The sequence below is a fragment of the Scatophagus argus genome, chromosome 15 (assembly GCF_020382885.2).
Source record: "Scatophagus argus isolate fScaArg1 chromosome 15, fScaArg1.pri, whole genome shotgun sequence".
In the NCBI taxonomy this organism is placed as follows: domain Eukaryota; kingdom Metazoa; phylum Chordata; class Actinopteri; family Scatophagidae; genus Scatophagus; species Scatophagus argus.
In genome coordinates, this window is record NC_058507.1 from 2,262,098 (window position 1) to 2,283,696 (window position 21,599).

The 21,599-nt window shown below is 42.3% G+C and overlaps 2 protein-coding genes and 2 non-coding genes across 6 annotated transcripts; 1 reads left to right on the forward strand and 3 right to left on the reverse strand.

The window, feature by feature from the left end:
* The first annotated feature begins 949 nt into the window (after positions 1-949).
* si:dkey-196h17.9 (exocyst complex component 3) lies at positions 950-7,822 on the forward strand. The gene is made up of 11 exons (XM_046413323.1): positions 950-1,197; positions 2,570-2,996; positions 3,589-3,706; positions 4,280-4,384; positions 4,507-4,607; positions 4,723-4,824; positions 5,012-5,138; positions 5,261-5,362; positions 5,528-5,683; positions 6,282-6,403; positions 6,534-7,822. The coding sequence occupies exons 1-11, from the start codon at positions 1,089-1,091 to the stop codon at positions 6,685-6,687; spliced, it is 1,623 nt and encodes a 540-aa protein (XP_046269279.1). The 5' UTR covers positions 950-1,088; the 3' UTR covers positions 6,688-7,822.
* Positions 7,823-9,192: 1,370 nt separating this feature from the next.
* LOC124072133 (tumor necrosis factor alpha-induced protein 2-like) lies at positions 9,193-17,239 on the reverse strand. Of its 3 annotated transcripts, none has more exons than XM_046413320.1 (12): positions 17,107-17,239; positions 14,595-14,831; positions 13,471-14,113; positions 12,997-13,108; positions 12,684-12,806; positions 11,877-11,971; positions 11,669-11,761; positions 11,454-11,580; positions 11,106-11,225; positions 10,595-10,750; positions 10,280-10,401; positions 9,193-9,757 (listed from the first exon to the last, which is right to left on the reverse strand). In XM_046413320.1, exons 1-12 carry the CDS (start codon positions 17,156-17,158, stop codon positions 9,610-9,612), a joined length of 2,028 nt encoding a protein of 675 aa, XP_046269276.1. In that variant the 5' UTR covers positions 17,159-17,239; the 3' UTR covers positions 9,193-9,609. The 3 variants fall into 3 exon arrangements, with proteins under 3 accessions (XP_046269276.1, XP_046269277.1, XP_046269278.1); XM_046413321.1 differs by lacking the exon at positions 17,107-17,239 and adding an exon at positions 15,573-15,716; XM_046413322.1 differs by lacking the exon at positions 17,107-17,239 and adding an exon at positions 15,135-15,162.
* Positions 17,240-19,654: 2,415 nt separating this feature from the next.
* On the reverse strand, positions 19,655-19,861 carry LOC124072537. Its single transcript, XR_006845526.1, has one exon. It is a non-coding gene; the product is annotated as a small nucleolar RNA U3 (small nucleolar RNA).
* A 494-nt stretch (positions 19,862-20,355) lies between these two features.
* Positions 20,356-20,562, reverse strand: LOC124072540. The gene has a single exon (XR_006845529.1). It is a non-coding gene; the product is annotated as a small nucleolar RNA U3 (small nucleolar RNA).
* Between the last annotated feature and the right edge of the window lie 1,037 nt (positions 20,563-21,599).

The following is a 21,599-nucleotide window of genomic DNA, read 5'->3' on the forward strand; positions in this document are numbered from 1 at the left end:
ATGCTTCCAACTTTGTGGCAACAGTTTGTTGAAGGCCCTTTTCTATTCCAGCATGACTGTGCCCCAGTGCACAAAGCAAAGCTCCATAAAGACATGGTTGGATGAGTTTGGTGTGGAAGAACTTGACTGGCCCACACAGAGCCCTGACCTCAACCCCATCCAACACCTTTGGGATGAACTGGAACGGAGATTGTGAGCCAGGCCTTTTGGTCCAACATCAGTGTGTGACCTCACAAATGCTCTACTGCATGAATGGGCACAAATTCCCACAGAAACACTCCAACATGTTGTGGAAAGCAGCCACATATCAGTTAGCCATGTTGGCTCCACCCTCCAGTGTTGAACTCAGCCAATGAAATTTATTGATCTATTTCTTTCAAAAGTTGAATTTTACTGTGTTAGTTTGTTAGAAGGAAAATCCCCCCAGGGTGCCTTAGAGTAGGATAATGGATATCCCCAAGCTCTCCAGTTATAGGATGTGATAAATTCTTTATGGCTTTCAGTCACAGAAAGCTTTTGTTCTCAGAGTGGGAAATTTGTTTTCCTCATTTCTGACACCAGACACGCTCACACACACCTGAAAACTGTGCATGCGGATTAATCCATGCATGCTTTATATACACAGTAAATAGATGAATTATTAATGATTGATGTGTTTAATCTTTTATATCAAGGTCACCTAAATACAATAAATGTGACTCATTCATGGAGAAGAACTCATGTTGAATAAAAGGACAAGCTGTAATTTTTTAACATTTCGAATTAGCTTTGTCTGTTTTTTATTTTCACAACAATCACCAGTAAAGTGTGTAACTAGCAACGTCTTTTCACACATGACTGCAGTGGCATTTGTGATGTAGGCAGGTACTTGTCAGGTGACTCTTTTTCGTTTTCCCTGTCACCATCATTGTAGCAACGTGATCCAATGAGATTCCTTTCACTGTGCCTGTGGAAAATGAAAGTGATGCAGTGGGAAAATCCCTTCATGTGCTTTTATAAATGGCTTTGAAGCTGCTGAATAAGACTCAGTTGTAATAAGGAGTGCGTATCACTCGAGAGAAACTGACTGCAAACAGAAAACACTGGAGATGAAAAGACAGTTGTGGACAGTGTGGACAGCTCAAGGCAGGAGGAGACGCTGGGGGACCAGGAGCAGGAGACCTTTAATAGAGGAAAATAACAACGACATGCAAGAAGGTAAGACTTATTATTGTTTTTATGATGGATGTGCTCTGTATGCATATTTTATATGCACTGGTGAGCTTCTGCTTACTTAGACCATCATTATCACACTCCTCACACCTGTCAGTTGTGTTAGTGTAGACTTTTATTTTCAGCTTGAAATGTGATCCAAGTTGGTCAAATGTAAATATTATTTTCTCATGAGTGTGTGAAATGCAGTTAAGAAACCAATGAAAACTAAAGTGTTAAACTAACAAAGCAACTTGAGACAGATGACGGTAAATTCTTCTCTTCTGATTCACCTCTCTAAAAGGAGGGCTGATGAGCTGTGTTTTAAGATTACACTTTTAAGCTGTAGAGCAGAGAGGAACGTGCACGCATTCCAATCTGACCAAAGCACAGTGTGGCAAGCGTGGCAGGCCTCTGGGCATGCTGGGGATTCCCAACTATTAAACCCACAATCAAGCCGAATTCATGTTTAGAAAGGTTGTGCAGAGAACAATGCTGACAGACCTTGAGACAGGTTTTCTTCCTGTTTCTGTCTGTGTGAACTTCTTATTTGCCCTGATTTTACTTTATAAACCCTTCAAAATAAAACAAATCCATTATTCTGCATTAATATGACTGGGTCTAAAGGCATGCTTAACAAGAACTTGAACCAGAAATCAAATGTGCATTCAGTTGTTATTGAAAAATGGCGTACATTAAAAACATATCAGACTCAGAATCACAAACTGGTTTTCCTGCCAAGTAGCCTCCAGGTCTTAACAAAGACATTTAGCCTTTTTATGATGGTGCATGACCGTCAAAATGAACATAGTATGAGAAAACAGGTAGTGTTTAGTAGCGTGGCAACACGGAGCTGCTATTGTTTCACAAGGCTAAAGTTAGCATGCTAAAACAGTCGAAAATTAAGAGCAGAGCAAAAAATGTAGAACTTAAACCGATAACAAAATGATTAGCTTTATTGTATGCAGGACTTAGGAGCATTAGGAGCAAGACCAAAATAAGAGACTACAGTCATGCTAGCAGTTTTGAGCTAAATGATAACATTAGCATGCTAATATGCTCACAGTGAGTATAATGCCTTCCATGCTCACGGTCTTAATTTTGGAAATCTAGCATACTAATATTTTTTTTCACTAGCACTGATCACAAAATACAGCTGACACTGATGGGAATGACTTTACTTTTGTCATCCATAGAAGCACACTGTTAGCACGGCTGAATATAAAGTATGTCACTAACACTTTGTCACTACTACTGCTTGGCGATGTGGACAAGTTTAACAGTGTCACAAAAAGTGTGACAGGCATGTGTAATTTCTTTGTATGTCTGAAGTTATATTTACTCCACCCTAAAGCTTAAGATTGTCTCTCTCTCATAGGATATGACGAGACAGACAACATCGAGGAACAAAGCCACCAAAGCACAGTAAACATAGTCCTTGAGGAACTAGCTGAATTTCTGGGTGTGGACCCTGATGCCAGCACTTCTGAGGATGGACCTTGCTGCTCAGGACAGGAGAATTCAAACGCTGTCTGCCTCATACAAAGTTCTGTATCAAATAACTTCCCTGAGCTGCCAGCAGATCTGGACCAGAACCTTCAGCAGCACCTCTCAAATATGCAGGAGAGGATGTGCAATACGCTTGTTAAGATGGGTCCCCTGCTGGAACGCTTTGGGTTGATGGGATGTCTGCTTGATTGCTACCATCGTCAGACATTTGATCACCTCAGTGATCTTCTCATGAACATCCAGTTCTCCAAGAATTACCTGGTGGTAATGAAGTGGGTCCTACAGTCATATCTGAGGTACCTGCAATTTCACCTGTTGTATCTTCTTTTACTTAATTTATTTTAAATATTCAGCATGTTGTTTTGTGCATCTGATGGCCTGTAACAATGACATTTTGGGAAATATGCATTTTCTCACCAAGAGTGAGATGGGAAAACTAAACTGATAAAACTGGTCTTTAGCATAAATATCAATCTTACCCTTGCAAATACTTAGCTTAGCATAAAGACTTGAAACAGGGGGAAACAACTACCCAGCCGTCTGTACCTAACAGACAAATGTGAAATTGGTTTTCATTTTCTCATTTAACTCTTAACTGCTAAAAAACTAACTTTACTCACTGCTTTCACAAAACAAATTAATGTGAGAGATCCCAAACAAAACCTAGTAAGACCACAGGCCACCTGAACAACATTTGAACCTAGAAAGAGACATTTCCCAACACTACTGATATTATTTGCGGTTGTAAAGTCGCCGATTCACCTCTGAATTCAGTTGAGTCATTCCAACACACAGCATAGGTGCAGCCATACTTTTAATGTGCGACAAGGTCATTCAGGTGTGGAGAGATGAGAGATTCTGATGTTGCTGTTTATGATACTTTCTCAGTCAGGATCTACTCGGTCATCCCAGCCTTCAAGAAATGGATGCCATAAAAAAAGTCGACCTACTGCTGTGCATTGAATGGGTAGCAAAAACAAAGGACAAACTGCTCGAAACTGTGAAGGTAAGATCACTAACGTACACTGTTAGGACTGCTTCTAACTGGGATCACTAAAAGCTTATTTCATTCTCAGTCATGAAGAAATGCAGCAGGAGAGCAGTAGGGTAAAAGTCAGTCCGAACTGAGTCCCTGCTGTGGCACTGACCCTTTTAGGATGACCACTAGATGTCACAAAAAGAGGCTGGAGGCTGTGGTTGGACTGTTCCACAGTGTTGTAGTCGAGTCACCAAACTTCGAGTCCAAGTCCAATTTCGAGTTCCCAGTGTTCGAGTCTGAGTCAAGTCCAATCCAAATATATTATTGTATAATTATTATATAATATAAAATTTAATCTAGACGTAGATATTATCATAGCCCACGGTACATTACACAAAATAAAATAGAAATCTGAGGACTCGTCTCTAATTTACGAGTCTGAATGCAGTTAATGCACAAGTCTGAGTCCAAGTCCAAGTCAACAGTGCTCAAGTCCGAGTCAGGTCACAAGAATTTGGACTCGAGTCCAAGTCCTGGATACTACAGGTTATTTAGCAGTTGGCACAGATGTTTATTTTCTTGTTTATTTTTTGTCCACAGAAAGAGGTCAGAAAGTCTCTGGAGAAAATCTTGCTGATTGAGAAGAGCCAAGAAGATTGTGATCATGAGGAGGCTTGCGTTGGACTTTATGTGGACACTATTCAGGTACTTAGCACTTTTCTTAATTTATTCGCCTTATTTGTTGCATTCTTGAATTTCCCTCAGGATCAATAAAGTATATATCTATCTGATATTAGTCATATTCATATTTTTGGTTTCTCTTTAAGTGCATTGATGCCATACCCAAAGAGGCACAAAAAATCAGCTCAAAACTCTCTGCTGATGTCCAGGAGGTTTGTTTCCAAGAGCTGCTGATGTTTCTGCAGAGGTGAGAATCCACAGGTTTTTCCATCCACACAGATTTCTAAAACAACTGATCTTATCTGACTCTTTAAAGTCCGTATTTGGCACATTTTAGCTGATATATTCTCTTTGGTTTGCAGTTATACGACTCACCAGAGTAAAATTCTCAACAAGAAAGCAAAATTAGACAAACCAGAAATGACACACTTCCTCAAGACTTTGAAAACCTGTAAAGAACTCAAGTGAGTATTTGAGCATTTCTGTCTCTCTGCTGAGTCAGCTCAGTACTAACAGTTTCGTCATTCGTTTAATTTATTTGGTTTGCAAACTGTCTTTACACCAAAAAACACACCTTTTAAAATAGCCAGTACATTATAGAAATGTCACAGCGGGATGTTTCTAGTTAATGTTTATGATATTTCTCCTCAGGAAGCACATCCAGACCGAAAATAAAGGCATCAGCAAAGCCCTTCTCCAGGCCGCCGCAGCAGCTCTTGAAAACATGGAGGCTTTTACTTTGAAACTTCTAAAGCAAATTGTTGCTGACTTTGCAGAGGTACCCGTTCAGCTTTCTTTTGGTTATTTATGACATTGTTTCTATTGGAAATAACAGAGTGACTGTTTTAGATGACATTTTTAGGACAAATCTTAACATTTTTAACGATATCCATCCCACAGAGCCACCTCAAGAATTACTTCAAGCAGGAGAAGTACTTCTCTCTGATCCGTGAAGTAGAGACTCATTTTCCCAAGCTGCGGTGGTGTCAGGATGTACACAACGTACGTTAAAAATCTGGATTTTAACGAAAAATGAGTGAAAATCTTGACAAACACAATCTGATTTTCGCAGCATATCAAACAAGCGTGTATTTATTAAAAATAAGTATTTACATCATAACACATCAAAAACCGACCCGTGTCTTCGTCTGTCTCTGTGTCCCTCAGAGGGTGATGGATGAGGCCTACAAGCTCATCGTTCACGTTTACCTCAAACATCTTATCCAAAGCAGCCAAAGCAAACTGAGCAGATGCTGGAGTATCGATGTTGTTCAAGCAGTCACTGAAGATGCTGAGCTACTTCACAAAACCTTCGCAGACATGGTGAGGATGTTGTATATGTATATACACATATATCATGATGTGGATATTAAGTGTAACGCATGATAAAAGTAATATTTCCCTTTTAGCAGTAACAAAGTATGATGCATTTCTAGCAGGATTTTGTTCATAATATTACATTCGTTATGTCAAGTGACATGTTATGACCCGACCTCCTCATCTGTTGTCATCTGTGTCATATATGACATCAAAACAAGTCATGTCTGAGAGGCTGATTGTGTGCAGAAAGCTGCATGTTAGCGGCTGACTCACCGTTACCGTGTTACTGAGGCCTCTGGTGTGTCTTTCTGCAGTCTCCATTAAATAAATCCAGAACGATAAATCCTGATCCAAGTCAAAGCTGTTTGATTATTAGCCGTCCACCGACCGGCCCATAATGCACTGGGGCTAATGCTCTGACTCTTCATTAGCCTACACAATACTGCCCACTACTGGATTTGTAATCAACTGCAGCCAGCTTGAGTTTTTGTGCTTTGACCCTCGGCAACAGCGTCAATGATTGGAAACAGACTGCTTGTCCAGAGGGTCAGTCTTGATGAGCCGTGTGTGTTGATGAGATGTGTGTGATGTGTACGATCAGGCCCCTGACGTCCAGCAGTGGAACCTCACGCTGTCGAAGATCCCAGAGCTGCTGAAGTGCAAAAGCACCGACGAGGTGAAGCTCACAGTTGCCAGCATGCAGCAGGAGAGTCTCACATGGAGGTAAGTCATCCTGCTGTTTCCTGTACACACTTCTGTGTCCAGTCTTCCTGTCCTCTGTAGATGTTTAGAAGGACTGACAAGGTGACAAAGACCTCCGTCTCACTCTTCCCTGTTTTGGCCTCCACTGCAGCGAGGACCAGGATCTTCTGCCCGCACTGCTGCGATGGACAGGTCTCTCTGGGAGGAAGGTTAGGGAGGTGCTGGACGCCCTCCCCGGGCAGCGGTCCAGACCCAGATCTACATCTTGGTACTCTTCTATTTGCTGCTGTCAATGGATGAGCTGAGCATCAACGACAACAAGCAGAGAAGAAGACAGAGCTGATTGTCTGAAATGTTTGAGAGACTTTGGATGAACTTCTCGTCTCATCTGAATGCTGTTAAACCCGACACCCGTTACCGCCTTCGCTTACCTGCTGTAAGGTGGATCTAAAGGTGTAGTTAAGGAGAAGAAGAGGTTCTTGTAAGCTCTCAGGCTGCCTGTGTATGAGTTGTTTTACACGTGTGTGTGTGTGTTTTTGAAAATGTTTACTTGTGGATTACAGTGGAGGGAAAATTACAGAATGTTTATACGCCGTTAGCAGTAAACTATGTGTTTGTAAAAAAGAGGATTAAGAGGTGAATTTAAGACTTAAATTGTTGTCGGAAGGGAAGATTATTTTGCTGGGGTCTGACAGTCCAAAGCACAGTTTTGGTGTTCTGTTTGCGCTCTGTGAGGCGGGTAGAAGATGATCTTTCTCCTGTTTCGAGCTTGCTTTTAGTTTGTTTCCTTTCGTTTGCTTTGTTGGTGCTTCATACAGCAACGTTAAGGTCCAGCATGTCGGATTCTGTGGCGTCTGGTGGCGTGTTTACCCCTCGTCTCTCCCGCTGGCTGCTGCCAACACATTTGGTTTGTCCGTTCTGGGCTTCTGTAGAAACAAGGCTCATTCTTATGTAGCGAAAACTTCTTTCAAAAACAAGACTGTAAATATTTCATTTTTGACCCTCAATCCGACACGCCGGTAAAAACTTTAACAGCACTGACCAAGACGCACCGTTTCCCCCACTGTCGGATGGAGACAGAGATAAGATTTAATATATTTATTTATTTAATTATGAGAATATATACATTTGTTACAGAAACATTCCAGTATCTGCAAGCCTGCCATCAATCATATGAAATCCTTTTTCTGGTTTTGGTACTTCAGAGTCTGTTGACTTTTGGACTTTTGAATCACTTCAGGATGTGCTGTAAAATGATTTGATTCATTTCACAGGCTTTACTGTGTTTTCTACATGCTGTTTTAATGACGCAGTTCCCTGAAAGCACAGAGTGAGACATGTGCTGTGTTGGTTTGATTTCTCCTTCACACACACACACACACACACACACACTCAGCAGTGTAATGAATAAACTTGAAGATGATTCAATTATAAAGCTGCTCGTGGCTTCATTCCACCACTAGATGGAGACTAACATCACTTCACCAAAATGGGACTTGAAGAGAAAAGCTCCAGCACACAGCTGACTTCCTCTCACATGAAAGCGATGTTTGGGTGTCCGTCAGGCCGCAGGATGTGACCTCTCAAGCAATCCCACGATGATCCAATGGACAGGAATTCTTGACTTATTTCTATCATTCCCTGACGGATAAGCGGTATAGAAAATGGATGGATGGATTTCTATCATTTTTCTCTCTCACTCTTCTGTGGTTTTGTGGCTTTTACCCCTTCAGGCCTAAAAAATAGTTTAACTGCTCAAAGCTCGGGTCAGCACTGAGGCCACATGACCCGCACAAACCACCCACAAGCACACTTTGCTTTAGTCTGGGGGGTCTTTCGTGACTTTCTGAGACAGACTGTTTCCTTTAACCTCAGAACAGAAAGTAAACCACGGCTTTAATCAGCGAAGAGGCTCACGCACCCTAAGAGACAAACTGGCAGCCGTCCTTGTTATTGAGTTAAGGAACCCAGAATTTGAGTCAGTGTACGACAGGAAAGCCCCTGGATTTTCTACCATCTCAGTCCACTAATGGCTTCGACAGCTTCCCCTCCGTCTGGCCTTCCGAGAGACACTCATAGCTACAACCTCCACGCCTCCCACTCGCCTTCCTGAGCACATCCTCCCTCACTCGGGCTTTCAGGAATAAAATACTCACTTACAGAAATCTGCAGCAACATCCTTTATAAACACTACATCCTTCCCCTGCTCAGGGTGTCGTTATGATCCGGTAATAATGACAAACTGGAAACCCCTCACCTCAGGGTCTACAGCCTCGATTCCCACACCAGGGGAGTCAATGATTTCCCGAAATTGTTTGCTCAGGGCCGATTTGGCTGCTTGTGATGTTGATCACTTGTCTTTGAAGTGGAGGGCCAGTTGTTTCAGTGGTCTCCTGATACTTCTGATTTCTTCAGAAAGACTTGCTAAGAGCCAGTTCGTTGTATCTCGGTCATTGTCAAGCTGGGGGTGAAGGGGGGCCAGTGCTGCACTCAAGACTACAATGTCTCCAAAACTACAGGTTGGATGAGCACATTCATATTTCCATCTGCATAAACTGTAATGACTTTTGTTTGGTTGGTAGACACATTCATGAACCCCAGAGGATGAAACCCACTTTGATTCCCTGACTTTTCCTTCAGCATCACCACGAGGTTTCCAACTTGACAGCAGAAACAAACGTGTTAACGTCAGGTAACTGCAGTCACCTGCGTGTTTGGCTTTAACGAGTCAGTCTGCTAATTAGCAGACAGCCGGTGAGCTCTGGAGGAGTTATGTTCTTAAACTTTTGGAATTAAAAATCAAATCACAATGAGATTTCACCCAGTTTATTTATAAACTTAATTTACATTTAACACATTCTCCAGCAATATTCTGTACATCATTTGACATGAGATAAACAATAAAATTTAAGGCTGACTTCTACCTTAATTGTACATGAGTAGGAAAATAAACTTAAACACTGATTTGATAAAAAAAAATGTACACTAACAGTGAATTACACATTCAAGCACTGAGCTTTGCTCACACACACCTGACCAGATGTTTCAGCAGTAAAAAGCAGCATATTTACCACGGCAATGTGAAGTGAATGTTATACATCCGTACAGTACAAACAGAACAGTATTCTTCCCAGCCCTCACAACATTCAAGGCTTTTAAGCTTTGTTCTTCTGTGTTACGTTCATCGTTGCTCACGACAGACGGGATTAAGCAGCAGCGTCACACATTCATTTGACCTGAACGTCGGAGAAAAACGTCCGCGCTGAGACACAGCTGGTTTCCCTCAAAGTATCCGACAGAGTGGCTTTGACGGCTTTCCTGTCCGCTCTGGACAGGTTGGTCTTGAGCTTGAGGAGGGCTGAAACGTGTTTCTCACTGTGGGTGAAAGGGGAGAGAGGTTAGGAATCGACATTTTAGTCCCAATAATATAATATCTCATTAGGTTCTTCTATTCGGTTAAAGAAAAATACTAATCTAATCTAACAAAACTGTTTATTCATGAACGGAGCTGTAGTTTGTATCTTTTCTGGCACAGAAATGCTCTGATTGGCTTGGTTGTTCCCACAGAGTCTACACACATAATACGGTCAAAAGTGTGTGGATGACTTAGTGTGTTGAGAGAAACATTTAGAAACAAATGAACCCAACAATGAACATCAACAGATCACAACAAGCTTTATCAGAATCAGAATCAGAATTCCTTTCTGCTGCTTTATCAGCTCCTTCTCTGTTTCTTCACCACAAGAAGAGAAACCTGTGCTGCAGAGCCTCTGAGCTGGATCTCAGGCTCAGTCAGTGTAACGTAAACAGACCTCGACAGGCCCACAGCACGTCTGTGTACAATATGCCCTAAATATTTGTTTCAACACTCAAGTTAATCCAAAATGCAAAGGTTACCTGAGGTCAGGGAAAGCAGTTCCCAGTGATGCTATGTGCATCTGAATGGCTGGGAGGTCTTGGAGTTTCAGCACTTCTGCAATCTTGGTGAGGACGTCCTTCAGCCAGTCCTCCTTCGAGCTCTGTGAAGACAAAGCTGCTGCGTCAGAGGACTCCTGTTAGGGTCTCTGTGGGCGAGTTTTCCCACTGCACTTTGCCTGTATCACTTGTTCATCACACTCTGAGGTTTTGTTTTTAGATGCTGAACTACAAGGTGCTGCAACCAAAAAATAATGTTCTGTCAAAATTTAAAATACTCATGTGCTCGAGTCTCACCAAGTGGTCAAATAACTTGCACAAATGCTCCGCGTTGTCTTTCATGAGCTCATAAGCCTCCTGCTGCTGCTTCTTGTCCTTCAGTTTGATCTCTCCTTTCAGGAGCCTCTTCACGTACTCAGTCGTCACTTCCTGGTGCAGCTGGCCAATCAGCTCCTGAAACAAACCCAATCGGCAAATGAGAAATCTGAGTATAAAATAAATTGTTTCAGCTTCATTCTGACTTATTTCATGGAGATGAAGATAACGAAGATGCTAAACTGATGTTGGAAATTCTACTCGATGAAGCTGATTTTAGACTTTTCAGTCAATGTGCACATTGTTGATACCTCCTTTAGTTGTTGAATCTAACAGTTAAGATCAATTTTTGTGTTCTGCTAATTGATGTTCATACTGTACGCAAACAAGTTGCTTCCTCAAAGTAAAAACACACTGAAACATTCTAAACTAAATCCTTCTTTGGAAAATGGTGGTCAGTTATACTACGGTTCATGTGTTTTCTGAGGTCTACCTGGTGACACGAGTCAGGCGAACCCTGAAGATCCTGAACCTCTTGATCAATGCCGGCCAGCAGATTCTCAAACACGGGCTTATTCAGCCAGTCGTTGGTTCCCAGCTTGCGGTAATGTGGCTGTGTGCAGTACAAACACGATGCATCAGACAGCGAACACTTTCACCCACAGCAGTAGAGAATTTTCAGTCTACAAAAATCAATTTCTGCACGTGAACTGAAACACACAGCAAATTCAGGGTTTACGTCCCGTGTGTTGAATCCCTGAGGCTTTACTGTGTTTGCATGCTTCACCAGGGCTGAAACCGAAGGTGAAAAAGCCTTTAAATCAGTTGTGAATGAGCTCACCTTGAGGGCCTCGTGCACAGGTTTTAATAAATATCTGTGGGCAGACTGCTTCATGTCGGGCAGAATGAGCAGACATGTTTTCCGCACATCCTCTGGGAACAGATGGCTCTGCTGCTGCAGGACGTCACTGCAACGGGCCACACAAAGTCACGTCAGCTCGCAGGGAAATTTTCCCCTGTGATTTTTAGCACAATCTCACAGCATCGGTCACGCACCTGAACTGTTTGATGCAGCCGAGATTCGCCTTGATGAACGCCCCGCTGTTCGCTTTGCTTTGCTTCATGATGTCATTCTGGAAGTTCTTGAAGCTGCAGGAGTCCAATGAAAAGATTTATTTTTTTTTATTTCCACAAAGCTGTCGTCACTAACATGAAGCGCACTTTACAAGGACACTGTTTAAGAGAAAGTCATCAGTGTTGTTACCTCTGCATCAAGTCTTTCAGCTGGCACGTGATGCTCTGGGCTTTGTGCTGGTCTCCCACGACCCTTTCAGCTGACTTCACCATCCCACTGACAACCTGAACACAGAGGGAGGACACAGACAGTGAGGGAAGATACTATTTTACAGGCCCTTTTATTTCAATTTTCCTTACGTGAATGAAAGATTCAAAGCTGTGTACTGATTGTATTTTTCCAATTAGTCAAACTAACGCAGGAAACTCCAAACCCAACTTGTCAGGTTGCAAGTTTTTAACAATGTGACCTTCCTCTGACTTTCTGTAAATAATTCAAAGCGTACCCTCTTGTTGGTTAATCATTTTCTTTCATTTGGACAGTTTGATTCTTTTCTGGTTTGGCTTTAGTTAATATGTGAAACAGCCAAGAAAGTATTGTGTTGGGAACTCTTCCTCCTCTTAGAGGATATGAGTAATTTCTTTTTACATTAAGGTGTCTCATGATCCCAAGGAGAATGTTTCATGAACGTGTGATTTAGGGATTAAAGCAGAAACTCCATCATTACACAATCTGTCCAAGCCTTTTACCAAATGGACGTAACAGAAATGTTTTGTGATTACAGCAAAGCAAAACCTTTTAGATTGAGGTCATGATCAGAAGAAGACAGAAAACATTTCATCTTCTTCGATTCTTTTGGCCACTTTGGGGAAAACTTACGATCACAACATCGACATGACAGAAGCTGAAAGCCGTTTAGTTACAGAGCAACATGTGAATGCAACGTTCGCTCTCCTTTGGCTCTATACACACAACACGACGTCACACTCTTTTCACCTGGATGATGTCATAGGCCAACGGACTGGCGTAGCAGTCGTCCTCTCTTGTCGGTTCCTCTCCCTTACTCCACTTCTCCTTCGCTTCGTCCAGGACGCGACCGATGTAAGTCGTCAGCTCCTCCTGAACACACGACAACACGCTGCAGTCATTTGTAACGTACAGTCTTTCAAACGCAGCTTCTTTCTGAACGCTAACTTCCACTTTGAAAGTTGAGTAAAACCACCAATTCCAACTTAAAAACAGCCAGATGTTACTAAAATCTAATTAAACACACTGAAACAGAGTGAGGCAGGCGGCAGCAGCAGCTCACCTCCTGTTTGCTTAAGTACTGGTCCTCCAGAGGTTCCAGTAACTCCTTTGGTAGCAGCTTTTCCAACGCTTCACCGTCGATGTCAGCGGCCAATTCCGGCTTCTGAAGGATTCTGACACAGAGAGCAAACATGACAACGTTCATTAGTACCTCAAGACATTTTAAGCATCAAAGTTGATTTGTTTTTTATCCTCAGTCTGTTCGTGTCATATTATTCTACTTCAGTTCAGAACGAGGACAGGCAGCAGCTTGTTTTCAGCTTCAGGTTGAGCTGCTATGTTCACCAGCCAACCATAGCAGCTGAGGGTGAGCGTAGCGCTTCCTCATTAATTTTACTGGTTTGACATAATAAAATGATGAAAAAGATGAATTTCTTCTTCCCCCACCAAGTTACTGGGACCAAAACCAGCACGGAACAGACACAGAAATACAAAGCACCGATTACTTCAAATATAAACTAAAGTCATCACTCACTCTGGATAAAACTCGTTCACCCAGCGCAGGAGAAAAGTACAGTCCTTGTCCTCCAGAACAAACTCTGCAATCTTTCTGAGTCTGGCGCTGAGGTTTTGGTGGTACAGGCTGGCGTAAAAGTTACAGATGTTCATCTCGGGCGGGTAGCAGTTCTTCACTGTTCTCACCACCAACAGCAGGTCCTCCTTCAGCTGCCTGCCCATAGCGTGGATGTCCTTCAGGATAGTCGACTGCTCCATCTCTATAGCCGAGGGCGTCGAGGGGTTATCCATGTGCTGCTCCACCAAGCTGCGAAGTGTGTCGTCATGGAGCTTCTTCCACTCGCTGGGCCTCCAGGCCGGCTGTGTGCGATCCCTCTGTTTCCACTGCTTGTCCTGGACCACCTCCTGGTTGATGGCCTTCACAGCAGACGTCAGAGCCTCCACGCTGACTTCTCCCGGGGAAAGAGAGAGCTTCAGAGCCTGCACTATGAGGTCTGCCAACTGTCTGTAGTCGGCAGCAAGTTTGTCTGCTTCTTCCTCACGACGTTTGAGTGCATCTGCCTCAGTTATCTCCCCAAACAGACGCTCCTCTCTCTTTATCAGCAGCTGGCTGGCCTCACAAAACAGTTGCTCCTCCAGCATTTGCTCAAATGTCAGGTTCACTATGGGAGAAAAGCAGAGAGCAGAAAAGTCAGACAGATGGACACTTTTAATAATTTTCTGACGCGTCAGTGACAAAACACTTCAGCTAATGAAGTCAAAAAGATTTAAAGCTTTTCTTCACATACATAATACTGGATGGCCTGTCTCCATGTGTCTCCATGTGTCTCTATCACTCTAATGTTCCACTGTTAATCTTATTTTCTGGTCTATAAGTTATGTTAAAGCTATAAATAACTGTGACAGAGATCAACAGCCAACTTTATTCAGTTGATTTGGTATTTTTCTCTGCATCAGCATCTCCGGTCTTGAAGTACTAAATGGGTTTAATAATCTTTTCACTTCCATAAATGTTACTTGCCATGAAGCACAGGAAGTTAAAATCACTATTTCTGTCACATGTTTTAATTCCATCAGACTTACTGTGTGTAAGGCGTTGCGTTCAGTGACCTTGAAGTCATCTTTCTATGGCTGCTGACTGACCTTTTCGGGGCTCCTCTTCGTGGGGTGACTGGTGTCCATCAGTCGTGGAGGTGTTGTCCGCGTGTTGACCGGACGGTCTTCTCTGGCCCCCAAAGATCTTTGGCAGTCTGACGTTAAACCGTCTCCCTCCAGCGGGTCTCCCACTGAGGCCTTCCGTCTCTGCCGAGTGTGAGCGGAGCCGCATTGTTATCCAAGCGGAGAAACGGGACCAACAATCCAAACACCGCGATGAAAACTCTACGGAGACACAAAACCACCAAATGTTCGTCAATGGAAATAGGAAAAGATGAAATGAAATGAAATTTAACGTTAGTGTTTCACCTAGCTAACACTGACTGTGTTTGCTAGTTAACTTTGGCGACATTTAATTTTAGCTAATTTTTATTTTAATTTTGTGTAACTTGTCCATTACTTTCCTGCTTATTTATGTTTCGGTTTGCTATTTTTCCAGACAAACACTTTCTCTGCATTAAAAATGACCACATAATATTATTTTATACGTTATAATAAAAATAAAGTTTAAAAGTTAGCTAACTCAACAATTCGCTAGCTGCTCCTGACGGCACTTGCTTCCTGTGTCATTTTCAAAATAAAGGCCTAAATTAGTTGTTTTTTAGATGTAATAAAACAGCACTTTTTTTAAATCAACAAAGGAATAAATAAATTAATAAAATCATAAAAGACAGTGACAGAAGAGGGTAACAGTTCAGTGTCTGTTAGTACCATATTACCATCATCCTCATCACAGTACATTTTAAAAGTAGAAAGTAAAAAATAAATAAATAAATAAAATAAAAAACCTAAAAACAAATCCAGTACTTCATGAAGCGAGATCACAAAAAACAGCCTGATGGAAAAAAAAGAAAAAATGGACATGGAAATGACAATGCAGAAAAATACAGTTTGAATGGTGATAGCATGCATTTTTCCCTACATTTAAAATTAATATCATAATTCTAAAGTGGCTCAGAGACTTACACGATGCAGATAAATATCCTTGTATCCTAGTGTCTGTTCTCTCACAGAGGGTCGCTGCTCTGTTGGTAAGTAACAGTACAGCTGATCTGAGCTGGAGAGCGTTTTTAAATAGCAGCAGGCTCCTCCTGCTGCAGCTGATGTGCATGAAAATGAGAGCAGTGGAAAGTCCACACACACACACACACACACACACACACACACACACACACACACACACACACACACACACACACACACTCAGTTGGACCTTTTTTTTAGAAACGCTGGCGCTGAGGCAACATCAGTCTCTTGTCGTTGGTTAAGAGAGAAATATTTCAACAACCGCTTCATAGATTGTTGTGATATTTTGTACAAACATTCACGGCCAGAAGCTTAATGACCTCAGTGGTCCCTTTACTTTCCTTCTAGCGCCACCAACTAGTCAAAGTTTCAAATTCAGGATTGGATACCCTCAAAAATTAAAGGCCAATTTTCTGTCAGAGATTTCTGACAACAAACAGCACTTCAGCGTGAAGAAAAACAAAGCTGTCTAATTTTTCATCCATACATCACTTATTTTCATTCCTCTGACAACTGCTCATCACGATCTCTCAGAGCCCAAAGTCTATAACTGAGCTATAATTTAACAAGGAAATCAGCAAACCTCTTACATTTGAGCCAAATGTTTGGCATTTTTTTTTCTTAAAAGTTAACTGAGACGATCAGTGAATCATCAAAGTGTGAGTTTTTGCAGATCATACATTTGGAAAAGCTGTTGCAGCCCTGCACATGTGCGATATGAGTCGCAGCCTCCAGGTGCTGCTGGTGGGACTGCAGACTCCCCTCAGCAGAAAAACAGCAGCACTGATTTTCCTGATCTGTCCGTGTTTGTCCAACACGTTCACCTCCTGTGGTCACGTGAGTAATCCCACCTGTACAGTCTGTCGCAGTTCAAAACAACAGCTGAGCCACGAATCCCACATTTAGGTTTTATTGTCTATAATGTTCACCAGTCCAGGGTGAACCCCGCCTCTCGCCCGTAGTCAGCTGGGATAGGCTCCAGCTCCCCCGCGACCCTGACGGATAAGCGGTATAGAAAATGGATGGATGGATGGATGTTCAGCACTCGTCCTCTGGGACTTTACTTTTCTGCTACTTGATGCTCCCAATCCACCGCTTTTTGAGGCAAATATTGCTCTTGGATGGATAACTCAAGTTACTTTGCATATTTTGATGAATAGTACAAAAGACAAATCTAAAATTAATCAAATTGTTTCATCAGTTGGACAAAAAAACACTGATACTGATAGTTACAGGAATGCCAACAATCGGTTGTCATATCAGCCAGGCTGATAGCCTGTCAGCCTCTGTACATAGCCTACGCTAATGTACAAAACTTTCAAATTGCATGTTTTACGATATAAATGACTCTAACAGACTGTTTCCATTTGGGTCAGCCGTGTCTACCATCATTTGCATGGTCACTAGTAACATCTGCCCCTGCTGAAGGCTTGGACGACCTGGTCAGTGCTGTATGGTAAACACTTTCTCTTACCTTCCACTCTGCAGGATCTGCAGGGAAAGCAGCTGCGAAGCCTCTGGTTCATGACTCCTGAAGGCGGTCACGCTCACAGGTGTGTGTGTGGAGTTCACACTGAACTGAGCAGATGCAGACTGAACGTTTGATGTCAGGATGCTGGTTAAGTCATGCTTAAAAAAAAGTCTCTGCTTTAACTTCATGCACCTATGAGCTGCATGCACCGCATTTCCTCTGAGAACGGTGATATGAACGTCAGTAAACTGACTTGCCCGAGTTAAAAATGTCACCAGTGTCTCACGCCGTGGGAAAGGTTTCATTTTAGCTGCAAAAATACACAGTAATGTTGTCATTCATTATATTTTTGGAGGGCAAAATAATTTCATTTTTTTGAATCAAATTCAGTTTTTTTCTATTTCCAACCAGAAAACAGTTGCTCATTGCCTCTCCTCCGTGAATCAAAGTCTGCCTATACTTCTTCCAAGCAAGGTTCGTGCAAATCCACAGATCATTCATACATTTTTACCTTTTGTCTCACAAAGGTGAAAATAGTTCTCACCACAAACTGCCCTGCAAGTCGAAGGAGTTTTCACTTACCTAAGAAACTGAGAAGCCTGAAAGTCTGCCACTAATCTCACTTCTAATTATGTTAAGGTCACACAGCAGTGTTTCACGAACCTTTAGAAGTGAGCTGTGCTGTTATGATCTCATGTGATGTTGATCAGCATGTGTGACTTGGGCTGAACAGCATTTTGGGTTTTATGTGTGTGTGTCGGAGTCAGGATGTAGTTAGCTTAGCTTAAGACCTGAAGAGAAGCAGCTAACCTGTTAGCACCCACTGACACTTTGAAAGGTGATGACTTAAAGCAACAATTATTGTTGTTCATACTGAATACAAGGTCTCAGTGCTCATGGTTAGAAAGCTTTCGGTTTTAAGTGGGCTTATGTGCTGAAAGTGTCTCCGCCTGTGGTGCAAGTTGCCTGTTTTTGTGGTGGGACTCTGTACAGGAACAGCGGCAAACCTGGCAGCCAAAACACCCGCAAAACCTAAATCCACCAAATGCTGCTTGTCTGAAGGATAGCAAGTTAAACTTCTGCAGACTGAATCCTGGATTCATGTCTGAGTTGTACTGAATACTGAACATTTAGCAATGTTGTTTCACACTAAAAATGAATAAAATGTAATATTCATAAAAACACTGCTGTTTCTTTGGAGACAGATTCTCCGGTCACTATGGAGATGATTTGCCAAACCTCCTCGCTATACCACCTGCTGATAAGGTTTGCAGCTAAAGTGAAATTTGGACCAGATGGTGAAAAGTCAGGAGATTCAGGGCCATGAATGTCTGTACCGAATCTAACAGCAAATCATCCAACATAAAGAACTAAAAACTCGGGATGAAAATCTGCAGAACAGCTGCAGCTGCCTCCAAGCTCAAAAACGGATTTTGAATTTTAGCTTTTTTTGTTTCTCAGCCAAGCATAATTTAAAATAAAAGCTGTTTTATCTTCAGTGAATTCCTTTTTACAACATTACAGTGCAAAATCAAAAAGTTTTTGTTGAGCCAGGCAGTGTTTCAAAAGATTAACATGGATGTGCTGGTTCACAGATGGCACATTTTCTAGAAAAGGATTTTAAATAAGTGTCAGTGTTTGACGCTGTTCACATGAAGGACGTCTGTCTTCTCATGTTTGTCTTTGTCTGAAAGGGTTTACTTGATCATATTTCCTTCCAGAATGACACAAGACCCGCCCAGTTGTGTAATAATGTGCAATAATGTACAACAGCACTGTGATGGCTTGTCGAAAGCGAAAGCATAAGAACTGCTGCGGTTTTAAATTTGCATCAGCACCAGAAGACAGAAGACAGTAAAGGTCTTGTGACACAGGAGCAGAAACCACAGCACCCACAGGTAGAATGAAAGAAAGAATTTACAGAAGCCTCACAGACAAGAGACACGTTACAGCCAGCTCCAGATGTTTTCTTTATGTCTTTCTTTATTTAGTTTATTTAGTTATTTAGAAAAAGATGAATTTCCTTTCAAAGTTCATTCCTTTTGTTCTTGATTTGCACAATAATATCTGGGAGCAGAAGTTGTGTAATCCTGTACAACAGCACAGGCTGTGTTTTACAGTAAGGAGGCAGTGAGCACATGTTTGCTCACTGGATGATTTCCTACCTCGACACGGAGAAACAAGGAGAAGCTGACTTGAATGAATAAAGTCATCCTAATCCTCAGATAACGTCACGGCGAAGACGAAACTCCCTCAAGGATTTTGTCGCAGTTCAAAAGATGACCTGAAAGTCTGAAGTAACGTAATTAACAAAACTGAGATTTGGTTTTATTTGGTTGTGACCTCAAAAACCAACCAACCTGTGCAGGTCTCACAAAATCAGAACAACAACTCAACTTTGGTAACAGCAGAAAATAAAAATATTGAGCATTTTTAGTATTTTCAGATAAGAGACACTCACAAAACAAAAATAACATTTGCAAAAGAACCACCACTAACCAATCAGCTCCTCAAAATGCTAAGAGAAAAGCTGCTGTAAAAACAATAAAGTTCCACTCAGATTGTGTTTCCTCCATCAGAGTCTCAGTCAAACTCTGAACAGTCTTCAACAGTGGAGAAGAACCAAAGTCTTCCTCCACCAGCTTCCTGATCTGAAGGAAACATCTGAACTCTTCATCGTGGACAGCGAGACCAAACTCTGTAGAAGCACATTTCTCAAGTCAACAACTAAAGAAATGATCCCTGAAAGTACAGTCTTGGTTTGCTTTGGATGTTTGTCAGACTCTTCTGTGTGGAGACGAGAACTTTGACTCCTGGTGAGCTCCTGTGGATCAGAAGGTCACTGCTCCTCCTCCTCCTTGAGTCGTCACATTTCCTGAGCTGAAAGTTGCTCTTCTGACTTCAGTGTGTTCATCAACTTTTAAGTTGTAACATGGAAACAACATGACGCTGCAAAGAAGAAGAAGAAGACAACTTTTTGAACAATGACATTTCCCCTGTCAGTGATGACGATGATGTCTGATGATGTTTGGATGTGTACTGCTGCTCTGAAACTTCTCATATTACCTTTTCACTCAAGAGGTTTTGTTTTCTGCCAGGTCACTGCAACAAATAAGATGTTGTTTGTGTTGAATAAAAGTCAAAGTAAAGTAATAAACCCCACTGACAACCAGATGTTTGAAGTCCAGAACCGTGTAAGAACTTTGAGGAAACTCTACCAGTAAACCTTTAACCGTGAAATAAGATGAGCAGCCCACTCAGATTGTGTTTCCTCCATCAGAGTCTCAGTCAAACTCTGAACAGTCTTCAACAGTGGAGAAGAACCAAAGTCTTCCTCCACCAGCTTCCTGATCTGAAGGAAACATCTGAACTCTTCATCATGGACAGCGAGACCAAACTCTGCAGAAGCACATTTCTCAAGTCAACAACTAAAGAAATGATCCCTGAAAGTATAGTCCTGGTTTTCTTTGGATGTTTGTCAGACTCTTCTGTGTGGAGACGAGAACTTTGACTCCTGGTGAGCTCCTGTGGATCAGACGGTCGCTGCTCCTCCTCCTGCTCCTTCTGCTCCTCCCCCTCCTCCTCCTCCTCCTCCTCATCCTCCTCCTGCTTCTCCTGCTCCTCCTCCTCCTCCTCCTCATCCTCCTCCTCATCCTCCTCCTGCTTCTCCTGCTCCCCCTCCTCATCCTCCTCATCCTCCTCCTCCTGCTCCTCCTGCTCCTCCTCCTCCTCCTCCTCCCCCTCCTCATCCTCCTCCTGCTTCTCCTGCTCCTCCTCCTCATCCTCCTCATCCTCCTCTTCCTGTACTGGACAACCACTTTTTCAGAGATTCTTTTTCAGTGGCAGGATGCTGCTGTGATTGTGTAGAAGGAGGCTGAAATGCTGGACTGAAGCATCACCTTAAAATGGAAAACAGCAGAGATGTTCAGCTGCATGAGGAAAGCTTGTGACTGACAGCTTCTGAGATTTGGATCAAGTTGTTAACTCAAAGTTTCTTCTGTATTGTATGTATAAACACTGCAGCATAAAGGACTAGTACTAAAATACAGTGTGTGTGTGTGTGTGTGTGTGTGTGTGTGTGTTTGTTCATCTTTCATCCATGTGGCTTTCCTTGTGTGTGACGATGGGATCTTGAATGTTTCTCATTTTCAGCCACAGACCAGGACTTCATGAGTCTCTTATCACACACAGTAAATTCTGGTTTGGTCTTAACAGCTTCCCTCCCACTGCGGAGGCTTGTTGATACCAACGTTTCATTTGACTGTCAGTCATTAAAAACAGCCCTGAAGCGTTTTTTTCTTTTCTTGTTTCCCACCATTAGATCTTGATTACAGCAGGTTTAAATTTGTCCCGACGACCCAAACACGATATTGAAAAATAAAACTCTCATGTAGTATCAGAAATCGGCAGTAAAACAAGAACTGGAGCTGCAAGTGACCACAGTGAGCAGATGGTTTAACACACACACACACACACACACACACACACACACACAC

Excerpts from the sequence above, each read along its gene's own strand:
- si:dkey-196h17.9 (XM_046413323.1), top strand. The coding sequence starts at position 1,089 with ATGAAAAGACAGTTGTGGACAGTGTGGACAGCTCAAGGCAGGAGGAGA. Across the intron at positions 4,825-5,011 it reads AAAACCTGTAAAGAACTCAA|GAAGCACATCCAGACCGAAA; the intron begins GTGAGTATTTGA and ends ATTTCTCCTCAG. Across the intron at positions 6,404-6,533 it reads CAGGAGAGTCTCACATGGAG|CGAGGACCAGGATCTTCTGC; the intron begins GTAAGTCATCCT and ends CCTCCACTGCAG.
- LOC124072133 (XM_046413320.1), bottom strand. The coding sequence starts at position 17,158 with ATGAACCAGAGGCTTCGCAGCTGCTTTCCCTGCAGATCCTGCAGAGTG. Across the intron at positions 14,114-14,594 it reads CGAAGAGGAGCCCCGAAAAG|TGAACCTGACATTTGAGCAA; the intron begins GTCAGTCAGCAG and ends TTTCTCCCATAG. Across the intron at positions 10,402-10,594 it reads GCAAGTTATTTGACCACTTG|AGCTCGAAGGAGGACTGGCT; the intron begins GTGAGACTCGAG and ends TTGTCTTCACAG.